At 41.9% G+C, this 22,898-nt stretch overlaps 1 protein-coding gene across 1 annotated transcript; it reads right to left on the bottom strand.

Annotated features, from left to right (window-relative positions):
* Positions 1 to 1,908: 1,908 nt before the first annotated feature.
* LOC143551397 (uncharacterized) lies at positions 1,909 to 17,510 on the bottom strand. The gene is made up of 4 exons (XM_077041844.1): positions 17,262 to 17,510; positions 17,082 to 17,195; positions 2,815 to 2,879; positions 1,909 to 2,070 (listed from the first exon to the last, which is right to left on the bottom strand). Exons 1-4 carry the CDS (start codon positions 17,346 to 17,348, stop codon positions 2,031 to 2,033), a joined length of 306 nt encoding a protein of 101 aa, XP_076897959.1. The 5' UTR covers positions 17,349 to 17,510; the 3' UTR covers positions 1,909 to 2,030.
* Between the last annotated feature and the right edge of the window lie 5,388 nt (positions 17,511 to 22,898).

Raw genomic sequence — 22,898 nt, forward strand, 5'->3', positions numbered from 1 at the left:
CACTTTCGTAGCATGGTCATGCACTTTGGCACGGTATCAGTTATGCACGGGTTCCAATAAAGGTGCATGGTCATGCACTTCCATAGCATGGTCATGCACTTTGGCTCGGTATCAGATGTGCACGGGTTCCAATAAAGGTGCATGGTGGTGCACTAAAAGCGCATGATGGTGCAGCTTGGTCAGCATGGTCATACACTTCCTTAGCATGGTCATGCACCTGCAGCATGATCATGCACTTTCTTAGCATGGTCATGCACTTTGGGCATATTCTTGATTTTTTGTCCAAAAAACACCATCTTTTCATCGTTTCTTCGTCGGGCGGGCGCCCGGACTTGCAAATTCATAAATAACAATTAAGTACTAAAAACAACGAATTTGCATGGAGTTTTACCAAAGTAAAAGGACAATTTGATGCTAAAATGTGCACACTTTGTGTTACATCAGTTGAAAATGCGTTATGTTGCTAACATAGGGTAGGAGCGATGCGTTAATGTTTAAAGCAGAGGTTCCACGATGCGTTAGTTGATAACGCATCGCTGCTACCCTATGTTAGCAACATAAACGCATCATCAACCCTATGTTATGTTAACACATCGTCGGTGTTCGCTAACATGTCACTGGCGACGAGATACGTTTATGTTGCTAACATAGGGTAGCAGCGATGCGTTATCAGCTAACTCATCGTGGAACCCCTGCTTTAAACATTAACGCATCGCTGCTACCTTATGTTAGCAACATAACGCGTTAGCAACCCTATGTTATGTTAACACATCGTCGATGTTCGCTAACATGTTGCCGACGACGAGATACCAAAAGGACAAAGTTAGAAACTTGAATTTGGGGGGACAAACTTGGAACCACATTCTATAAATGGGCTATTTTGGGAATTTCTCCATAACGGGACGTGTTGATAACCTAGTTCAGGTACCAATCATATAACCACGTATTTCTCACTAGTACCATCTGTCCCTTTGTGTCACCCACCATTTTTGGCCGTGCAATTTTGGTCATGATTCTCTATAGTCTTTTAACATTACTAGTAGTAGTGCCCGCGCGTTGCGGCGGGGATGCAACGGGAATGCGGTCGGTAGCGGGTATAGTTGCAAGCGTACAATACATCTATGATGCATGTTAAAGTAACTTTTTGTATTAATATTTTTAACTTTGCATATGAATAGTAGCCTATCCATACTAACATACATCAAATGATATACTATACATACCAAATACATGCACATACTTCACTGCACTCACATACAAACCATACTGATCCTATAGCTAATGTTATACATGGACGATTATCAATCCCTTAAATTTTTATTTTAACTCTAACTCGGGTTTTAGTTAACGACACTGGCTTAAAAAAAGGAACAAAGAAACTCATTTTTAACTCAAGTTTCGGTTTTCCCGGGTTGGATTGCTCGGGCTTTGGGTGTTGTTTAATAGGAGTTTCAGGTTCCCTCAAGTTGAGCTTGGTAAGTTTGTGTTTAATCAAGGTCTTGAAAATCAGGTGCTGTTTAATCGGGTTTATGGCTACTTTGAGTCGTGTTTGATAATTGAGGGCACATCAAGTGTTGTTTACTCACGTTTTGGGTGGGTTTTTTTTTGTTATATAATCATTAAAATTTTAGAAGAAAATAGCTTAACTTCAGCTTTACTTCAGGAATGTGAACATACAAATATATATCTATTTCATTAAGCATATAGGAGACACATATTTTTAAAATATGCTTTCGTTAGTTGCATAATCTAACTAAGCTATACACATCTGCTTCATTAAATAACCCATGAAGCAATTTCAATTGTTACATGACCCTTTCGAGTTTATGCATGAGGTTAGTGATGTTGGTGTGCTATATAAAGACAATATCTCATGTGTTTTTTCAATAACTCTTCACATAAGCGTCAAAGAGAGCAAAATGTAATATTTAAAAATAACATCACCAAAACTATGTAGAAATCTATTGCTTAATTCTAATTCCCATTGCATACAAGAAGCAATTATGTCATGCATGGAGCCATGCTTCTTTTCAAAAGGGAACAAATTTCTTACTGATCTGCAAACGTTTCCTACAAACAATAGACACAATGGCACATTCAACAACAATTTCATATATCAAAGCACACACAACTACTCAACTCAAAAAATCTAAAACTCATTTCTATAATGTTTCCTTAAGCGCAATTAAATAAAGCAAAACTTAAATTGGTAGTTGAAAAAATGAGAGAATGCACAGTAAGTCCAATATAAACGTTTCGTCAATGAGTGCCACTGTGCTAACTTTCATATGTTTGTTCTTTTGTTTATTAATTAGTACAAAACTAAGTGAATAATCACTTACTCTTATCTTAATTTTTGTCAACAGAAATGGTGTAAAAGGTGTGCATTAAGCATTCTTTGACTTATTTTTATTTTTTGTATTCACACATTTGTCTAGTTTGGGTAGAACATACACCGGTTCAACCCATTATTAAGTAAGATAGTCAAACTTGTCTTGACCCGAACAAAAATAACTAATAGATGCATGTTTCTGAATAGACGTGTTTTGAGTAGAAGAAAAGAAAAGAAGAGACAGCTTCAGAAGGCATCAATGATTAAAGGGTGCTAGCAGTTTGTTTTAAAAATTAAACTAACAATAAGAAACATTGCATAATTGTTCAAGTCAGTATACAACCCAGAACCAAAAACTAATGTTGTTACCTTTTCATAAAAATCAATAAAAAAACAATTTTTGTAAAACCAATTATAATCGGTTAATATCCCTAAAAATAATTTCAATAAATAATTTATGATGATTATAAACAAACACTCACCTCCAGTCGCACACACGCCCTCTTGATTGACTGTCATTGTAATAATTATAGTCTTCTGTTAACAACTGCATACATATAAAATGAGAAACAAATGGTAGTTAGATATTTGCTTCTTTGTTTGATTTTAAACCAAAATCAAATTGGTTATCCGGTTTTAAAAATCCAAACTCGATTCAAACCAAATAACAATAATGATTATTTAAGTTCAGTCATTTGACACAATCTAATTTAAAAACAAATAATGATTAAAAGTAAACATACGTACATGTTTACATGGTCTAAACTAACAAAATCTAACATAACCGATTTGAACCTAGTTTCCACTTCCGTTTGAAACTACCTGAACTCGGGTTGGTTTCGGTTTCAATCGAGAAAAAATCTTAATTTTACAAAGGTTGCATATGTGCATCTATGACTTTCAATCTACAGACCTTTTTCAATCTACAGACCTTTTATGGTAGCTTTCTTGATAATTTTAGCACACATTTAACATACTTGTTTGCTATTTATATTCACTTTCTCAATAATATTTTTTATAATATGTACACAAGCTGTTTTTACTTTCTCAATTTATTTTTTATCTTCAGTTTCTTGATACATTTAGCATGCATTTGATACTTGAGCTCGGATCGATTAAAAGATCGAAACAAGGCGAGCTTTTTCGAGCTCAAGTCGTGCCTGAGCCTCCAATAAATCTCGTTTAGTTATCGGGCCCGAGCTCGAGCCATGTATGGGAAACTCGTTTATCATTTTTGTACTTCTAGGTACTAATTTTGCACGACGACCAAGCTCTAGCCGAGCGTAGGCTCATTTATGGTTTTCTCAAAATATATAAATAGGTTAAATACATATATAAATTAGTTAACATATATATATATATATATATATATATATATATATATATATATATATATATATATATAACAAACAAGCATGCCCGAGCCAAGCTCAAGCTTGGAAAAAAACTAACAATTCGAGCTCGAGCTTGAACCCTCGTAAGTTAAAACGAGCCGAGCTCGGGCTTGGATTGGCTCATTTACACCCCTATGCTTGAGCAAATGCTTCATTTTCCAGTAAAAAAAGCAGTAAGTTATTAATTGTATTTTAAGAGACTTATCTTCTTTATCCAATAAACATGTCATATGAAGCTGAAGGACCTCCATTTTAGCATATAAAAGTGTCTTGTGTACACAAGCCTGTCTAGCAAACTGCATAGATCAAAGAACAAGTAAACTCTTACGTAAATCTAATAGCAACTTCCACATAATAAGAATCTAAAAGAAGCTACTAAATCCTTAAAGACAAGGTTTGTTGGTTGTAAGTTACCAAGCCATTTGTTTTCATTACATGTTGCTTCCTATACACAAGTCCATTCAACTTTAACATATTAGCATAATTTGTTTTAGTGAACTAAAAAAAAAACAAATAATTATCTGCTAGAGCTTGAAAAAACAACCCATGAGTGGAGCTTGAGCTTTGGAAATATGGCTTGAAATGACGGGTGCTCGAACCCTTGTAAGTTAAAACGATAAATTGAATCATAAAAATGGAAGGTGGAATACCCTTGCCCCATGCATTTTTCCAACACCCCATTCTAATCCGAACACGGTTTGACCGTTTAAAGTCATTAATCTATGGCCCAAACAACAGTTTATATTTTTTTTTAAAATGACCAAAACTCATTTTTGCTTATAATACATTTTGATCCGAACCAAATGTGAGACCTTTTTTAAATGGCCCGTACTCATTTTGCTTATAGCCTAGTTTAACACAAACCAAAATGTATTCTTTTTTTTATGGCCCGAACTGAGTTATCATCAAAACAAACATCTATCTCGAAACTAAAACAGTGGTTGAAAACAAACCAATGTAAACTTCATGGATAGCCACCTGAAGAGGTAGGTCCCAGCAGAGCCCAGTTGGACCCGCAAGACTCACCTTGAACAGGGACGTCTGCGCGATGACCAACTGCTCCAGCAGGACCCACCATGCTCAAAGAACCTTACGCGCAGTACGCCAGCTGTACCCGCAGGGAAAGCCTCCCAATGGTGAAGTACCCCGCCTGTTCCCGCAGCTGCGAATACAAGCCATCAGGGAAGGCTACCCGCACTAACAGCAAGGCTACACGCACAAGGCATTCGTTACTTCAGTTGTCACATGAAGGAATGAGCAAGGCGGGAACACTCCCGCCTAAATGAGCCAGTCCGTATGCTTCTGGAAGGTCTTTCGTACTATACCTACTAAGGTATGGACGGAACAGACAGTTTGACCAGAAGCAGCCCATGAACTAATCACAGGGTGACAGCTCACCGACAACAATACGAGGAGGAGCATCCTCTAGTACTGTTTGTCACTATTAGCCGCTGCCTACTCACCAACCCTTACGAGGGGACGTGCGCAGCCTACAGTTGGTGGAATAGTGCGTAGCCGGCAGTAAAGGAACAGTATACAGCCGACCTTATTACTGTTGGCCATAACCTATCCACCAACCAGCATGGCCTGTACGTACGTCCACTGTTGGTAGAACAGGAATACTATTCAGCCGGCTGTACCTGCTTGGAAACCTACCTTCGGCTATAAATACTCCAACACCTTGGAATGGTAAGGACATGATCTGATATCTCAATCTTATCTAGCAATCTCTTAATATACTCTTATATTCCGAGCAATCTAGTCTGATTCTCACGCCGGAGGGTGGTCACAAGGAGGAACCCCCCCTTCTCAGTGACGAGCTTACGGTGTCTGTTTTGCAGGTCTCCTGAAGAACAACCTTCTCAGCTAGATCTCATCCGTGGGGAACATTACTTAACCCCCAGATTATCTATAATCTGTCTAGGGTTCGTCTAGTGTTTCTTCATTGGCGCCATCCGTGCATAAAAGCTAGAACTATTTTAGTTTTTTCAAAATTTCTGAAGAAATGGTTAACGTTACTCCGGTCCAAAGGCCAGTAACCGACCAAGAAACCCCGGTAACCACAACCCCAGCAACTGGGGGGAACACCGGTGGTTACACAAATCTTACAAACACTACCCCGACTACCCAAGCCGGGGCAAGTGCAGTAAATATTCCACTAGGGTTCACTGACACCCAGTTGGAAAAACGAACAAGGGCCCCTCGCCAAACACTAGATCAAGTGAAGGCATGGGCCGAAGCACGTCAAAGAGAATTCCAAGCCGAATTGGATGAACGCTTGCGTTCAGCTCAACAGGCTGACGAATTCGGCAGTACTCGCCAACACCTCAATATGAGCAGTGAGTGCGAGTACTCAGACGACGAGAGGGAGTCCGATACCGACGCAAACCCTCGCCATAAGGCGAAAGGGAAGCGTAAGGAAACGGACGTCCAACCAAAAAGGAATTTTGGGGAAGCTTTTAAACCAACTGCGGAGAGAAACCCGCGTGACTTCTCCGAAACCTTTAGACCAACTGCTACAAATGCAGGAAAGTCAAAATTCGCAAGGGACATTGCGGAAGCAATCGCCCCGAGAAGTATTCGTCAAGGATGGAAGATTGGCACACCTGGTGGCATCAATCAAGAAGGGAGGACGGAACGACAACCGGTACCGGGGCAACGGACGAAAGCCCGTTGACATCAGCATCAACATGGTTCATGGCAACATCAAAGGAAGAAAAAGGCGAGCGCCAGAACCATGCGCATGGAAGGAAGCTGAGGTGCGCTTCCCGCGAGTGCCAGGAGGACCTAGCAAAGAAGGCCCTATCGTCATAAAAAGCCAGCTGGGGCACTACATCACTTCTCGCACTCTTGCTGACAACGGCGCCTCGTCAACGGTGATGTACAGGCAGTTCTTCGACAAGCTAGATGACGAAGACAAGGAGCGCCTGGAGACGATTTGCGCCTCGATGGAAGGGTTTGATGGCAGCACAAGCACCTCCCTGGGTATCCTATCTTTCCCCGTCACTCTTACAGATGGAAAACACTCCCGCACAGAGGATGTAGACTTTGTCGTGATGAGGAAGCCGCACCACACGTACGACATTCTCTTCGGGAGAGACGGGATGGCAAGATTCAACGCCGTGGTATCCTCAGTCCACGGCATGATGGGATGGCCAACAGCTGAGGGTGTAGCGATGATCACCGGCATTCCCCAGGTATGCATCGCATCTGTCTCATCTAAACCCAAACCAAAGATGGCTAAACCAACCATCACCGAACCAGAAAGATGGGCCCTCAATGGCAAGTACCCTGACCAGGCCGTTACCATTGGCCCAACAATTGTTGATCCCACTCGCACCTTACTTAAGCGCTTATTACAAAGGAACACCGACATCTTCGCATGGATACCAGCTGACATGACTGGTGTACCCCGGAGTAAGGCAGAGCATAAGCTCAGATGCGATCCGGCTGTCACACCGATCGTACAAAAGCGTAGAGTAATGGGGCCAGAACAAACTAACGCGTGTAGAACCCAAGTCAAGGAACTTCTTGACGCAGGCATCTTACGCGTTAGTAGATATCAAACTTGGGTTGCAAATCCCGTTATGGTACCGAAGAATGACAAACAATGGCGCATGTGCATAGATTTCAAGGATTTGAACAAAGCATGTCCCAAAGATTGTTATCCGTTACCCGAAATTGATCTTAAGGTGGATTCGTTGGCACCATTCCGCCTTAAATGCTTCCTGGACGCGTATAAGGGGTACCATCAAATCCACATGGCCGTTGATGATCAGGACAAAACCGCTTTTCGGACGCCCGATGGCACATTTTGTTATCAAATGATGCCATTCGGACTTAAGAATGCCGGGTCCACATACCAACGCCTGATGGACAAAGAGTTTCATTCCCAAATTGGGAGGAACTTGGAAGTCTACATGGATGACTTGGTCATCAAAAGCCCTGACCCAGAAGCGATGTTGAAAGACATCGAAGAAACTTTCAACACTCTCAGGAAGATAAACATGAAGCTCAACCCGAGCAAGTGTGCCTTTGGAGCGGAAGAAGGGAAGTTCTTGGGGGTCATCGTCACTAAAGATGGCTTCAGAGCGAACCCTGAAAAGGTCGAAGCCATTATCAAAATGGAATCACCTACTACCATCAAACAGGCTCAGACACTGAACGGACGACTAGTGGCACTTAATCGCTTTTTGGCAAACCACGCGGATAAGTAGTTCCCCTTCGTGTCAACGTTGAGAAACTGTTTGAAAAAAACGCACTTCCGCTGGACACCAGAAGCGGAAGCAGCTTTTCAGGAGATTCGGTCACGCTTGATCGAACTCCCAACACTCACAGCACCAGAAGCGGGAGAGGAGTTAATCCTATACCTTTCCGCAAATGATAGAGCAACCGGGGCAGTCCTGCTTGTAGAGCGAAAAGGCATCCAGATGCCAATCTATTATGTCAGCCGTATCCTAACAGATGTAGAAACCCGGTACTCTACCCTCGAAAAATTAGTCTTAGCACTTTTACACGCCTCACGCAGGTTAAGACGATATTTCCAGGGTCACCCAATCACCATACTCTCCAACTTCAAACTTGCAAACGTTCTAGGCAAACCCGAGTTATCGGGACGCCTAGCCAAATGGGCAATTGAGTTGGGAGAATACGCGATAAAGTATAAGCCAAGACCAGCCATAAAGGGCCAGGTTCTGGCCGACTTTATTGCGGAAGTGCCTGCATCGCGGGAAAAAGAGTGCCAGGAAGAGGCTCAACCCTCTCCAGCACAAGACATCAATGATGTCTGGCGACTCTACACTGATGGGGCAGCCAATAACGAGGGTTCAGGCGCAGGGCTAAAGCTAACCAACCCAGCGGGCTAAGAATACACCTACGCTATTCGATTGGATTTTCCAAGTACGAATAACGAAGCCGAGTATGAGGCATTCCTGGCTGGGCTGAGAATTGCGCGTAAGATGGGAGTGAAAAACTTGGAAGCCCACGTGGATTCCATGTTAGTAGCCAATCAAATTAACGGGACGTACACGGCCGTGAACGACACAATGGCCCTGTACCTCGCACAAGCAAAATCCCTTATGCGCGATTTCAATGACTGCAAAGTCATACACGTCAAGCGAAGCGAAAACAAATCTGCGGATGCGTTAAGCAAGCTTGCTTCATTAGCCTTTACCCACCTAGGAAAGGATATCCGCATTGAACTCCTCCAGACACCTTCGGTCCCGCACAAGGAAATTTGTGTCATCCAAACTGGCACGGAAACGTGGATGACACCAATAATAAAATACCTTGCGACAGGTACACTACCGGAATCCAAAACACAGGCAAGAAAACTACGCTGTAAGGCACTGAATTATCAACTCGTCAATGACATCCTTTACAGACGTAACTTTCTTGGCCCACTCTTAAGATGCGTGGACAACCAAGATGCTGACTACCTCCTAAGGGAAGTACACGAAGGCATCTGTGGAGTACACGCAGGTCCCCGCGCTGTTGTAGCCAAGCTAAACAACGCGGGATACTTTTGGCCGGGGATGCATACGGATGCACTGGCATACATCAGAAAATGCAGGTCTTGCCAGCTTTACGCACCCAACACGCACCGCCCGAAGAATGAACTTGTTCCAGTCACTTCTTCATGGCCATTTCAGAAGTGGGCTATCGATGTGACAGGCCCATTTCCTACAGCAGCAGGAAATGTTCAGTTCCTAGTGGTAGCCATCGACTACTTCACCAAGTGGATAGAAGCAAAACCTTTAGCCCAAACAACCGCGAAACATATCAAAAAATTTATTTGGGAATTTATTATTTGTCGTTTTGGACTTCCACAGAATTTGGTGAGCGATAACGGCACCAACTTTGCTGACAAGAAGCTACAACAGTGGCTAAAAGAACTTCAAATCACCCACACCTTTACCTCAGTGGCACACCCGCAAGGTAATAGTGAGGTGGAAAGAGCAAATAAGAGCATTGTTGAAGGCGTCAAGAAGAGACTATCGGAACACAGATCCGGCTGGGTGGACGAGCTTCCGCACGTCCTTTGGGCAAACAGAACGCTGAAGAAGGCCAGTACGGGAGAAACCCCGTTCAGCCTCACTTATGGCACTGAAGCCATGGTCCCGGTCGAAATTGGTCTACCCTCACCAAGGGTCTTGAGTCAGCCAGAAGACAATGATGCGGAAAGACGGTTGTATCTTATGCTAACCGAGGAACGCAGAGACTTAGCCGCAGTGCGTGAAGAGAACTACAAACGACAAATGCAAAAGTACTACAACACGCGGGTAAAACTCTGCAACTTCAATATAGGAGACTACATACTGCGTAACAACGAGGCTTCAAACCAAGAGCGCCCGGGAAAGCTGGCCCCGGTCTGGGAAGGGCCATACATTATCAAAGAAGTCCTGGGAAAGGGCGCATACCGGCTCGAAAGGCTCGATGGCACTCCCATCCCAAGAACATGGAATGGAGCTCAATTACGCAAATGTTATATGTAGATCAATTCCAAAACTTGTAAAGAAAAAGCCTAGAGCCACTTCTAATGGAAATGATTCTCCTTTCATAATGTGTTTACCTTTATACTTATGAACTTCCCACTAGTGCCGGTATTCACCGCATAAACGGGAAGAAGTAAGTCGTTACGTGTGGAAGGCGGCAAAACCCGCATAAACACAATAAGGGAAACCTACACGCAGGTATGATGTAAGTAAAGTTTAGCCATCCTTGTAAGTGCAAGTGACGGTCTTACCCGCACAATCACGAACAAGGAAGCAAAACTCCAACCTATCATCTACCACGTTCAAAGGTTATCCTAAAAAAAAAAAAAAAAGATAAGGAAAACCTACACGCAGGTCAGATATGGGTAAAGTTTAGCCATCCTACTAAGTGCAAGTGACGGTCATACCCGCACAATCACGAAAGAGGAAGCAAAACTTCACACCTATTATCTACCACGTTCAAAGGTTAACTTATCATCAAAGATAAGGAAAACCTACTCGCAGGTCAGATATGGGTAAAGTTTAGCCATCCTACTAAGTGCAAGTGACGGTCATACCCGCACAATCACGAAAGAGGAAGCAAAACTTCACACCTATTATCTACCACGTTCAAAGGTTAACTTATCATCAAAGATAAGGAAAACCTACACGCAGGTCAGATATGGGTAAAGTTTAGCCATCCTACTAAGTGCAAGTGACGGTCATACCCGCACAATCACGAAAGAGGAAGCAAAACTTCACACCTATTATCTACCACGTTCAAAGGTTAACTTATCATCAAAGATAAGGAAAACCTACACGCAGGTCAGATATGGGTAAAGTTTAGCCATCCTACTAAGTGCAAGTGACGGTCATACCCGCACAATCACGAAAGAGGAAGCAAAACTTCACACCTATTATCTACCACGTTCAAAGGTTAACTTATCATCAAAGATAAGGAAAACCTACACGCAGGTCAGATATGGGTAAAGTTTAGCCATCCTACTAAGTGCAAGTGACGGTCATACCCGCACAATCACGAAAGAGGAAGCAAAACTTCACACCTATTATCTACCACGTTCAAAGGTTAACTTATCATCAAAGATAAGGAAAACCTACACGCAGGTCAGATATGGGTAAAGTTTAGCCATCCTACTACGTGCAAGTGACGGTCCTACCCGCACAATCACGGAAGAGGAAGCAAAACTTCACACCTATCTACCACGTTCAAAGGTTAACTTATTCTAAACACTTGGAAAATTGCTAATTTAAACTAAAGTATGTAAGTCATATAACGTTTATAGAGCAAGGAATCCAATGAAACAAGCGGTCTTAGCCGCACAAAGATTTACATTTCATAAATATTCGTTACAAGAATGGCCGGGTAACTACCCGCCTACAAGAAAGTAAATCTATACAAACTAAATCTATCCTAGCAGCGGGAAGGGATCTTCAGGATCAGGCTTCAGGGCCACTTCCACTTGGACCAGCGCCGTCAGTAGAGCGTGGCTGTTCAAGGAAAGCCTTAAGGATAGTTAGCCCGTCATCAGCAGCAGCAACTTCGTTCACCTTCTCCACCACCGGATGCGAGAAGGCGGCGTATTGATTTACTACTTGGTCATATATGGCTTCAGTATCTACATTGTACAAAGGGAAGTTGGATGGCGGGACGCCTTTCTCAACAAACCCTAGACCAAGCAGGAAGCCGACCCGTTCCCCATCCTCGTGAGAAGCATTGAGGGCTGCGCTCATAGCATCGTCGTAAGATGTCTCTGAGAAGACCCGATGCACAACCTACATAAGAAAATATACAAGTGTCAACACCCTATTTACAAAGAAAAGCGTGAAGACATGAAGATAGACTTACCTGAGACAGTGCTTCTCGAAGAAGCCATTCCTTGGCAACCAGAGCTTCTTGAAGGGCGGCTTGAGCTTGGGTGCAGGCGCGTTCGGCTTCGCTTTTGTTAAGGTTGGCAAGTAGCACTTCCTTTGCGGCAGCCTCTTCGACGCCCTTAAGCTTCCGCTCGGTATGGTCAAGCACGCCCCTCTGGTCCAAGATCTCCTGGAGCTTCTTGGCATCTTCCATCGCCAAGGCATCATGAGTACGTTGGAGAGCCTCTAATTTGGCCTTGAGCTCCTCATTCTCCACGCGTAAAGGCTCAGCAACGGCTTCAGCCTTGGTGGCCCTCTCGGTTGCGTTCCTCGCAGTCTCCTTAGCCAGCCGAAGCTGTTCGTTAACAGCTTGGGCAGCCTTGGAGCGGGCCTCGAGTCGCGCTTGAACCTCAACCTCGAGGGCCTTGAAGGCCTTCTCCTTCTCCGCGGCAGCTGCGGACAGCTGTTGGTTCTCCTCCCGAAGAGCCCGCGCTTGAGATACTTCCTTGGCGTTAGCTGCTTTCAACTTGTCGTTTTCACGACAAAGCAGCTCAACGCGCGGCTGCATCCGGGCATGGAGAACCCGAAGCTCGTTGGTTAGCCTACCCTCCTGGTAGCTAGCCATGGCTTCCCCCAACGCACCATGGGGAGCAGCGTGGCGAGCCCATTCCACGCACTCCACAGGGGTACGAAGGGTTGTTCCTCGGCGGATGTTCCATCGTGGAACATACACTTCATTGGAATCCGACACTGCAAAAAACAAAAAGCAGTTAGGAAAAAATGATAAAAAATATATATAGAAAAATGGGCAAAAAGAACCCTACGCACCTGTAGGGTCAATTACAGGCCGATAGCCGCCGAACCCATCACCTGAACCCAATGGAAATCCATCCAAGAGGTCAGGCAGATGGGAAGGTGGCGGAGAGATGCGAGAAGCCCCACGCGTACCTGATGGGCCGGCCGTCGTTGCCGATGGTGAGGGCATGGTTGCAGCCGCCGTGGTCGCCACTGCGGTCGCTGCCGCAGATTCCGCAGCAATCGTAACCGCCGGCTCTGTGAAGGATGCTGTAAAAATTGCACTCACAGCCGGCGGTGACGTCATCTCGGCTGGAACAGTCGGCTCAAAGGAGTGAGCAACTGATCCAGCGGAAGCAGGCGCAGGCGCCTGGGTCGACGCCTCAGGTAGGCTGACCAAGCCTACCGTCATTGGCGGAGAGGTACTACTAGGCACTTTACCCTGGAATGCGCCAACATCCACGCCTGCGTAAAGAAGAAAAGTGTTAAAACATATAAAGCTATGAAGATAAAAGCTAAAAGAAAGTTGTACTTACGGGTTTTTTTGAGCCTAAAGGTACGGAGAGGCGGGGACGGACCCGATGGAGCCGGCCTCTTTGCGCCGGTCACCGTCGTCTTCTTTGGCTCTCCGGAGGTGACAGTCGCAACCTCCGGAGCTGTGGTCTTACCACCACCGGGATTCCCCGCCACCTCCTCGCTCTCAGTCTCCGAGTCAGACAGAGCCACCGGATCGGCAGTGGAGGCCACCTTCTCCTTTCCCTTCCCGCCGGCAGCCTTCTTCTTCCGCACCAGCGGAGGACCATCTGCGGATTCCTCATCAGAACATACGATTAGAGGAATTCCAGCAGAGGTTTCAGCATTGAGAGGTCGAGGGTGAAGAGCGCCTTACCTGGCCGACGGGCACTGAGGATCTCATGGCCTAGCGGATAGACCTCCACGAACCGATCCGCCGTTTGTTCGAGGATGGGCAACTCGTTCTCATCTAGAGCATGAGTACCCATCCGTGCGGGACCGTCAGCCTCCCGCGGGTTCAGGAGCGACTGCAGGTCGTTCCCCTCTGAAATAAACAGGAAAAAAGTTAGAAGAAATTCAAAATCAACAAAAGGGAAAAAGGCATACCGTAAGGAACAGAGTTCGAACCGTATTCGAGGACGATCGGAATCTTGCGCGCATCAGCCTCCTTCCACACCCGGCTCATCCCCAGCATTACCATCCCGGATTCCGCAAACCGGTAAACCGGAGATTGGACCCGAGATATCTGGGCAAACCATTCCGCCTCCTGGTAGCTGGAAGCGTGAAGGCTGGGAAGGGCCTGCCCATTCTTGAATTTCATAGCAATGGGGATGGCGCGGGCGGATATGAAGAAAAACTCCCTCTTCCACGCGCGAAGACTGCGCTCAGTCGCACAGATCTTCAAACCCTTAATCCGGGTCGTCAGCGTGTACCACCCCTGGATGCACCTCCAAGTGTAGAAGGTCATCAGGCGGTCAACATAGGGCTCAACGCCCAGTATCCGGCACACCCACTCGAAATGGCGAATCTTGGCGATCGCCATGGGGTGCAACTCGGTCAAATGAACACCATGCCTCTCAAGGACACGGTAAACAAACTTTGTCAATGGGAACCTAAGATTCCCATAGACAAAGAATGCTGCATAAACCCCGATCTTGCCTCGGGGGGCATCGTACACGGTCTGATGGGATTCAGGAAACTCAGGCTCGAGAGACTCGAGCATGAACTTCCTGACAACATACCGGTACAGATCGCCAGGAAGAGCACACTGGCACTCACCAGCAGTACTCCTGTCGTCAGCTGTGGAATCGATATCACGAGACATCTTGTAAGAGAAGAAAACGATTTCGGGAGAATGCTTGCCTGAAAAGGATAAGTATTCGCCGGAAATCGCAAAGAAGATGAAGAAGAATGAAAGTGTGGATTACAAATAACCCTCTCCCCCTTTATATACTAATCGCAATTAATGCGATGAAATTAATGCGGAAGAGAGAGAAAACGAAGGTGCAATGAAACTATGACACGTGGCAAAAAGCAAGCTGGCAACAGCTGTTGACAGGACGCACACCATTAATTTTGCGGCCACGCGCCCGAAAAATCGCGCCCACGCGCCTGAAAAAGCGTCTGGAATGACCATGTACTGTCACGTCGCCATAACTTCCTGCACGTCCTGACACAGTCAGAAGAAACCGTCGCACGACGTTTCAGATGTTTGGACTGTTCCTATCTTTCCACCAACTCTTCGAATTTCAAAAAATTCAAAATTCAAAAAGATTCAAAAGTGAGCGGGAAAATACCCCTTACCTTGGCAACCAAGTAACCGTAAGACGGGTGCGGGTACAGTGTTAAGGCAAAACCCTTCACATACCTAACACCCGCAGGGAATTGAAGCCAAGAATAACTTGACAAGTAACCATCAGACGGGTGCGGGTACAGTGTTAAGGCAAAACCCTTCACATACCTAACACCCGCAGGAAATTGAAGCCAAGAATAACTTGACAACCAAGTAACCATCAGACGGGTGTGGGTACAGTGTCAAGGCAAAACCCTTCACATACTTAGCACCCGCAGGGAATTGACGCCAAGAAAACCTTGGAAGTAAAGTAACCGTAAGGCGAGTGCGGGTACAGTGTCAAGGCAAAACCCTTCACGTACTTAGCACTCTGCAGGGAATTCAAACCAAGAAGGATCTTCTGGGCCATGCTTGCGGAAACGTGAATAACATTTCCGCACGACGGGAACGTCGAGAACTATATTGTTTGAAACTCCAAAATGGAATTGGTGGTTTTAGCATAAATGATCACTATGTCGAAAACCACCAAAACCTCATGGAGAATCCACACAATTGGGACTCAACACTCCTGACGCGCGAGGAGGTTACAAACTTACCCGCTTCACGCCCAAAGATCAAGCAGAAAAGTCGGGAATTTCTGCGTGACATCAGGAAAACCGCGGGATGAATCACCACGGAAAACCGAAAAACTAAACCCTTTTCAAAACCCCTTGCTAAGTCCAAAAGCTCACCTCACTTATTAATAATTCATGAGAAGAACATTGGACTGGGGGGACTTGAAGAGGTAGGTCCCAGCAGAGCCCAGTTGGACCCGCAAGACTCACCTTGAACAGGGACGTCTGCGCGATGACCAACTGCTCCAGCAGGACCCACCATGCTCAAAGAACCTTACGCGCAGTACGCCAGCTGTACCCGCAGGGAAAGCCTCCCAATGGTGAAGTACCCCGCCTGTTCCCGCAGCTGCGGATACAAGCCATCAGGGAAGGCTACCCGCACTAACAGCAAGGCTACACGCACAAGGCATTCGTTACTTCAGTTGTCACATGAAGGAATGAGCAAGGCGGGAACACTCCCGCCTAAATGAGCCAGTCCGTATGCTTCTGGAAGGTCTTTCGTACTATACCTTCTAAGGTATGGACGGAACAGACAGTTTGACCAGAAGCAGCCCATGAACTAATCACAGGGTGACAGCTCACCGACAACAATACGAGGAGGAGCATCCTCTAGTACTGTTTGTCACTATTAGCCGCTGCCTACTCACCAACCCTTACGAGGGGACGTGCGCAGCCTACAGTTGGTGGAATAGTGCGTAGCCGGCAGTAAAGGAACAGTATACAGCCGACCTTATTACTGTTGGCCATAACCTATCCACCAACCAGCATGGCCTGTACGTACGTCCACTGTTGGTAGAACAGGAATACTATTCAGCCGGCTGTACCTGCTTGGAAACCTACCTTCGGCTATAAATACTCCAACACCTTGGAATGGTAAGGACATGATCTGATATCTCAATCTTATCTAGCAATCTCTTAATATACTCTTATATTCCGAGCAATCTAGTCTGATTCTCACGCCGGAGGGTGGTCACAAGGAGGAACCCCCCCCCTTCTCAGTGACGAGCTTACGGTGTCTGTTTTGCAGGTCTCCTGAAGAACAACCTTCTCAGCTAGATCTCATCCGTGGGGAACATTACTTAACCCCCAGATTATCTATAATCTGTCTAGGGTTCGTCTAGTGTTTCTTCACCACCGAATAATTCACCAGAGGTATTTTCATCACCACTGTTGTAGGGCCTGCTGGAATCGAACAAATCGAAAAATCTTATTTAGAATATTCAAAATGGTAAAAATTACTAAGAAAACATATTTTCAAATATAAAATATTAAATTCATTAGAAAGATGTGAATTACCCTTACGGACCGGATTTGCCTCAAAGTTGACTCAAGTTGGCGCTTGAGTTGCCCAGTTCTTTCAGCTTCGGCAGACACACATCTTCCCAAAAAGTTGCATGTGTTTCGAACATTCTGGAACCAACACATACCAATCTTTTAGCATAGTTTTATATGTTTAATATATAAATAAATACATACCCAAAAGTTGTACAGACTCTTATTTAGCTTTCTGCAACATGTACTCGTTGTAGCTGCTTTGTTATGCGATAAACTCTCGTTGAGCATGCTGTAATATAAAGATTCAATTAAAAAAACACAAGTATATCAATTTTCTGCCATAAATAAAACATCAGTGATCAATGAAGTTCGGATCCCTATAAATCCCCAGTCGAAATCAACTTCAGTCGTATATTGGATAACAGGTCTCCAGTAGAATATATTGAAAAAGTCCCCGAAGATCAAGAATGTTCCTAAACAAAAAAACTACGGTTAAAATCGGTCCTAATCACCATCAAAAAAATGAACATACAAACCTTGTTATAATTCGTAAATCATTTGTGCAAACGATTTAACATTGCCCCTTAAATATTTGTTGTTAGGATCTGACAATGAGTTTTGAACGTTGGAGACACGCTTAACTGTTAGCCTTAAATAAAGGGATGTGTTATTCATACACCCTTTATAGGGTATATATAGGATTTAAATGTGTGTTAAAAGGGTGTATGAATAACCAAAAATGGTCTATGAATAACCATTGCCAAAATAAATCTGTCGAACTATTAATGTTGTGGTCGGTCCCATCAAGACCACACTATTGTTCATTTTGTTGAGGCCACTCAATATCCTCATATGACTAGCTTACTAGCATATGTGACTATCTCTGAAGTCTCATTTAATCCATAAAAATATGGGGCATGTAAATATGCTTGAATATTAACTAATTTATAACTTCATAACTTTGCCTATATAAAGTAACATGTAAATGGTCTTGTAAACGAATTGAACATTCAGTAAATTGTTTGTGTAACATGTTACAGAAAATTCGTTTATGTTCGTTCATTTAATAAATGAAGAAACATGAACGCATGTTTCGTTGTTCATTTATGTCCATGAACGCTTGTTTTATTTTCATATTTAATAACTTTGAATAAATCATTTACTTCGTGATTAATATTTGTTCGTTTGTTTTAATTTATGTTTATTCATATATGTTTTTTTTATTTTTGTTCACTTTTGTTCATTGAGTTCGTTTAGATTTTAAATGAACGAACACGAACATGTTCATTTTCTAAACGAACGAATATGAACATAAATATTTGTCCGACTAAATGTTCGTGTCCGTATTCGTTTAATTTTAGACAAACGAACATGAGCATGTCCGTATCATGTTAGTTCGGTTATTAAATTAAATAGTGATAATAGGTGATCTTATTATTTTATATAAAGCATACAAACTATTATAATTTTTTATTGGGTTTTAAGATATTAGTAAATATGGAACCTGCTTGGTTTGGTGTAACTGTATTTGGACAATGGAGAATTGTAAGCATTTTGGAACCATATAGTCAACCTACCCATGGATTGTGACTATTCAACAAGATGTTAAGGAAAAAATTAAAGTGGAAAAAAGAATAATACAACACAAATAAGTTTTTAGAATGTTTTTAATAAAATGTCATATTAACAGTTGAAGATGAAAACTGCTGATCAATAAAGCGTAACAAGTGTTATTATGTTTTATAAGACAATGGTCAAAAATTATGAAAGGTAAATTCAAATCTATGATCTCTGTTAGAGGAAAATTAGATCATTACCACTACATCACCCCTTAAATGTGGTACATTAAATGTGTAATTACCCGGAACTCAGTATAAAGATTAGCTAATAAGAGAACTGGAAATATCTGACGTTAAATCATGTGCAACCGTAATGCATGCTAACCAAAACTTTTAAACGTAAACCCAAACACGAAGCCACGCATATATAATTTTTGTTAACAATCAAGATAAGTCTTAGCGCACCATGATATTACCATAGTTTTATTATATGTGACACCCGTAATTCAAAACTGGTTAATCATACTGAAACATCAAAAGGTGAAAGAATAAAATGGTATATTTGACTAATTCCAAAGAAGGATAAAAGAGAAGTTGGAATTTTTCTGAGACCAAGAAGGCTAAAAGTCAAATTATTTGACTAGATATAAAAAAAAAAAATGGTTCCATTAGGGACACCCTACACCCGGGTTATACAGGGACCTATATATACGTCAAGTATAGGATTATGCGGGGCATATATGGGGAGTTATACGAGACGTATTGATGGGTTTTTTTTAACAAAAAGAGACAATTTCCCTAGAAAACCCCTAAAAAACATATCATTATTAAAATAGAGGAACTGTGTTATGTAAGTTAATGTTTATATAAATTTGTGAAGCCTCATTTGGTCTCTTGGTTTTAATCTCTAGGTTCTGTCGATTTTATTTGTGTTTGTTGTGACATTCGTCAATTTCGGGTTCTATTTGTATTCGTTTGTGTATTCGTTTATTATGTAAACCGACCCGATTTATATCCCAAACATTTCAAATATATAAAATATTGGATTTTATGTTACTAAATCATTCCCTCTTGTTCAATTTGATAAACCCCTTTTACGGATTCGAAAACGCCTTTAAAACGCTCAAATTACATCGAAAACGAACTTCATGGACGCAAAACGAACCACGCAAGACGAGCTGAACCAAACCCCACCCTCATGGGCGCCGCGTGGCCATGAAGGCTAGGGCAGTCGCGTAAGCAGTTTGTTCTTGTTGTTTGTGGTTTACATACTTTTTATCCAAATCCGATTTTTACCCATTAGATCTCTTGTTTAACCCTCTAAACCTTGTCCTATAAATACAAGACCCTCTCCTACATCCATCCCCGCTCTTAATTCATTTTCTCACTCAAATTCATTGTTCTTTAAGGTTATTTTTCATTGTTCTTGAAGGTTTGACTTTCAAAAGTGAAACAGATCAAGTTTTGCATTTTAATTAGTTTACTTAGTCTTAATTAATATTTGAAGCTTATGGCACAACATATATATAATATACACCCCTTGTTACCTTTGGTGGTCATTTCCCCGGTCTCGGTCGATGGAGTGTCGGGCCTCGCAAGGCAAGGCTTCATGGAGGAGTTTCGTAGTCCTTGATATATATATATATACTTATATAACTTGTTTATACATATTAATCATGCTTAACTTCTGCTCAATTTAGTTTGTATATCATATTTATGAAGTTCCATGGTTATGGGTTTGTAGTGATCAGCCTTGGTTTAACCGTAAATAGCTCTAAACCCTAAACCGAACTTTGTTTACTAGTTTTGTTAAATAATTGTTTAAACATGCTTATTGTTAGATTTAAGTTTCTAAAATCACTTTTATAAGTTCTACGGTTATGGGTTTGTAGAATCTTACCTCGGTCTTAACCCGAAACAAGATCCGAACCGAAAACCTAACTTTCGTTTAAAGACTTTATTGTTAACTTTTTGGTTTTAAAACTTAAGTATCTTCATTTAGGGGTGTGCATGGGTCGGTTTGGGGCGGTTTTGAGTCAAACCCATAACCATAACCGATATGTTGGTTAATGGATAACCATAACCATAACCGACCCGTTATGGCGGTTTTGGTTAATTGATTTTGTAGGTTATAGTGAGTCGGTTAACCGTAACCCAAAAAATGTAATTGGGCTTAAAAGTTTGATACCAATTATTACAAAAAACAACATGACATAATCTAACAAGGTATTAATCGTTAATATTAATACCAAATATTCAAAAAAAGAGTGATATTATATAATCCAATAATGAAATTCAACTTAATTTGATAACAAATGTTGAACCAACGACATCAAAATGATATAATCCAACAACATGCTTAGTGAAAGTTAATCCCAAACATATTGTTGGTTAAATAAATGGGTCGGTTCGGTTTTGGCGGTTTTGGAATTATCTTTAACCAAAACCGACCCGTATTTGACGGTTTTAAAAATTTCATTAAACCGACCCACCGGTTATGTCGTTTATCGGTTAAATCGGTTCGGTTATGTCGGTTATGGTTTGGTTAAACGGTTATGGCGGTTAAGTTGCTCACCCCTATCTTCATTTATAAATTATTATACAAGTTCTTTGATATTTGGGCATGTGGAAACCATCTATGAACTTATTGCGAGATGGAAACCGAACCAAACAAACTAAACCGATTTTCACTCGTTTAAGACACACAAGTGTGTTTTTAGCTATCAAAACTTGTATAAATATTTATAAATACTTTATAAACTGATTTTAATTATTTTCCTAAGTACTTGGAAATGTTGGATCCAACTTGATCTCATAACAAAGTTTGGACCGATAAAACCGAACACTCGCTTAACGGACGTTGTTAGTTCTAAAACAATAGAACTACATAATTGGTTAAGTTTTATTAAATTTTATTGAGTTATCTCATGACATTCATTATTTTGGAAAGTTGACTTTGGGTTTGACCAATTATCAAGACCCGAACCAACAACCCGAAACACTCGTTAAAATTCGTTTTAGTATCTATATTATAAAGAGACTTGCATTCTTGCATTTTTTTACCCACCTTATTACTTAACATAGGTTGAGGAAAATTAAGGGCTAGATACTTTAACCCGGTTTCGAGCAAACTTATATTTTTAAAGACCATTATTATAATTTCTTGAATATTTACATTTTTAAACCTTAAATTTTAAATTGTTTGAATTTCTTATCATTTATTTTATTTAAAGACTTCATAGACAACCTTTCTAATACAAGACTTCCTTTTATATATACCTTGCTCGTTAAAACTCATCCTTCCGGTTACTCGTCATTTTACCGATCAAGTTTATTACTTGAATGCGAGTACTTTCATACCCCGTTTTCCGCCTTTCGTTTTGGGGGGTGATATTGCATACTTATTTCAAACTAAATGTTTTATACTTGAGTCCTAAACCACAAACATCATTGTATACTTTACTTAAATAAATGCTCGATTTGGTGTTCTATGCTTACATGCTTATATGTTAATGTGTTTACCGCTTTTGGTTGGTTGATTCATGAAATCCGAATCTATTTGGTATTCTCTTATAGACGGTGTCGTTAATGTATGCTTATTAACGATCTAATTTTGAAATCCGAATCTATTTGGTATTATCTTATAGACGGCGTCGTTAATGTATTCTTATTAACGATCTCATTGAAATTCGAATCTATTTGGTATTCTCTTATAACGGTGTCACTAATGTATTCTTATTAACGATCTCATTGAAATCCGAATCTATTTGGTATTCTCTTATAGACGCTGTAGCTAATGTATACTTATTAGCGATCTCTTTTATCCAAATTTTTGCTATTATTTAATGTTTTCTATACAAGTTGTGGACAATTTCTTATTATATACATATTGTTCAAACTATGAAATTTCTCACCAACTTTTGTGTTGATAAACTTTATTTTATGCAATGTTACAGGTTTGACTTTAAGTTGACTCGAGAACTTGAAGAAAAATGTTATCAAGACTATTAGGATATTAGCAAAACGAACAATATATATTTGTTTACTTGTATTCAATTTGTTATGTATGAACAAGATGTGTTGATTATTGATTTATGAAATAAATGAGTTGATTAAATATTGTCACTTTAATAGTGTCTTGTGTTTTGGGCAATCGGTTGCACCCCAGCATGTTCCGCCGCCTTTGGTCGGGGTGTGACATTTGTGAACCATTATTGAACACATTAATTTCCTTAATGAACGAATACAAACATAAAATATCATCGGTAAGTGTACGTGA

The sequence above is a fragment of the Bidens hawaiensis genome, unplaced genomic scaffold, assembly GCF_021521415.1.
Source record: "Bidens hawaiensis isolate Kalapana, Puna unplaced genomic scaffold, B.hawaiensis_p1.1 tig00016386_1, whole genome shotgun sequence".
Lineage (NCBI taxonomy): Eukaryota > Viridiplantae > Streptophyta > Magnoliopsida > Asterales > Asteraceae > Bidens > Bidens hawaiensis.

Coding starts and splice junctions, on each gene's coding strand:
- LOC143551397 (XM_077041844.1), bottom strand. CDS start 17,348: ATGCTCAACGAGAGTTTATCGCATAACAAAGCAGCTACAACGAGTACA. Junction 17,196..17,261: donor AGAGTCTGTACAACTTTTGG/GTATGTATTTAT, acceptor TGTTGGTTCCAG/AATGTTCGAAACACATGCAA. Junction 2,071..2,814: donor GGGCGTGTGTGCGACTGGAG/GTGAGTGTTTGT, acceptor TATTGTTTGTAG/GAAACGTTTGCAGATCAGTA.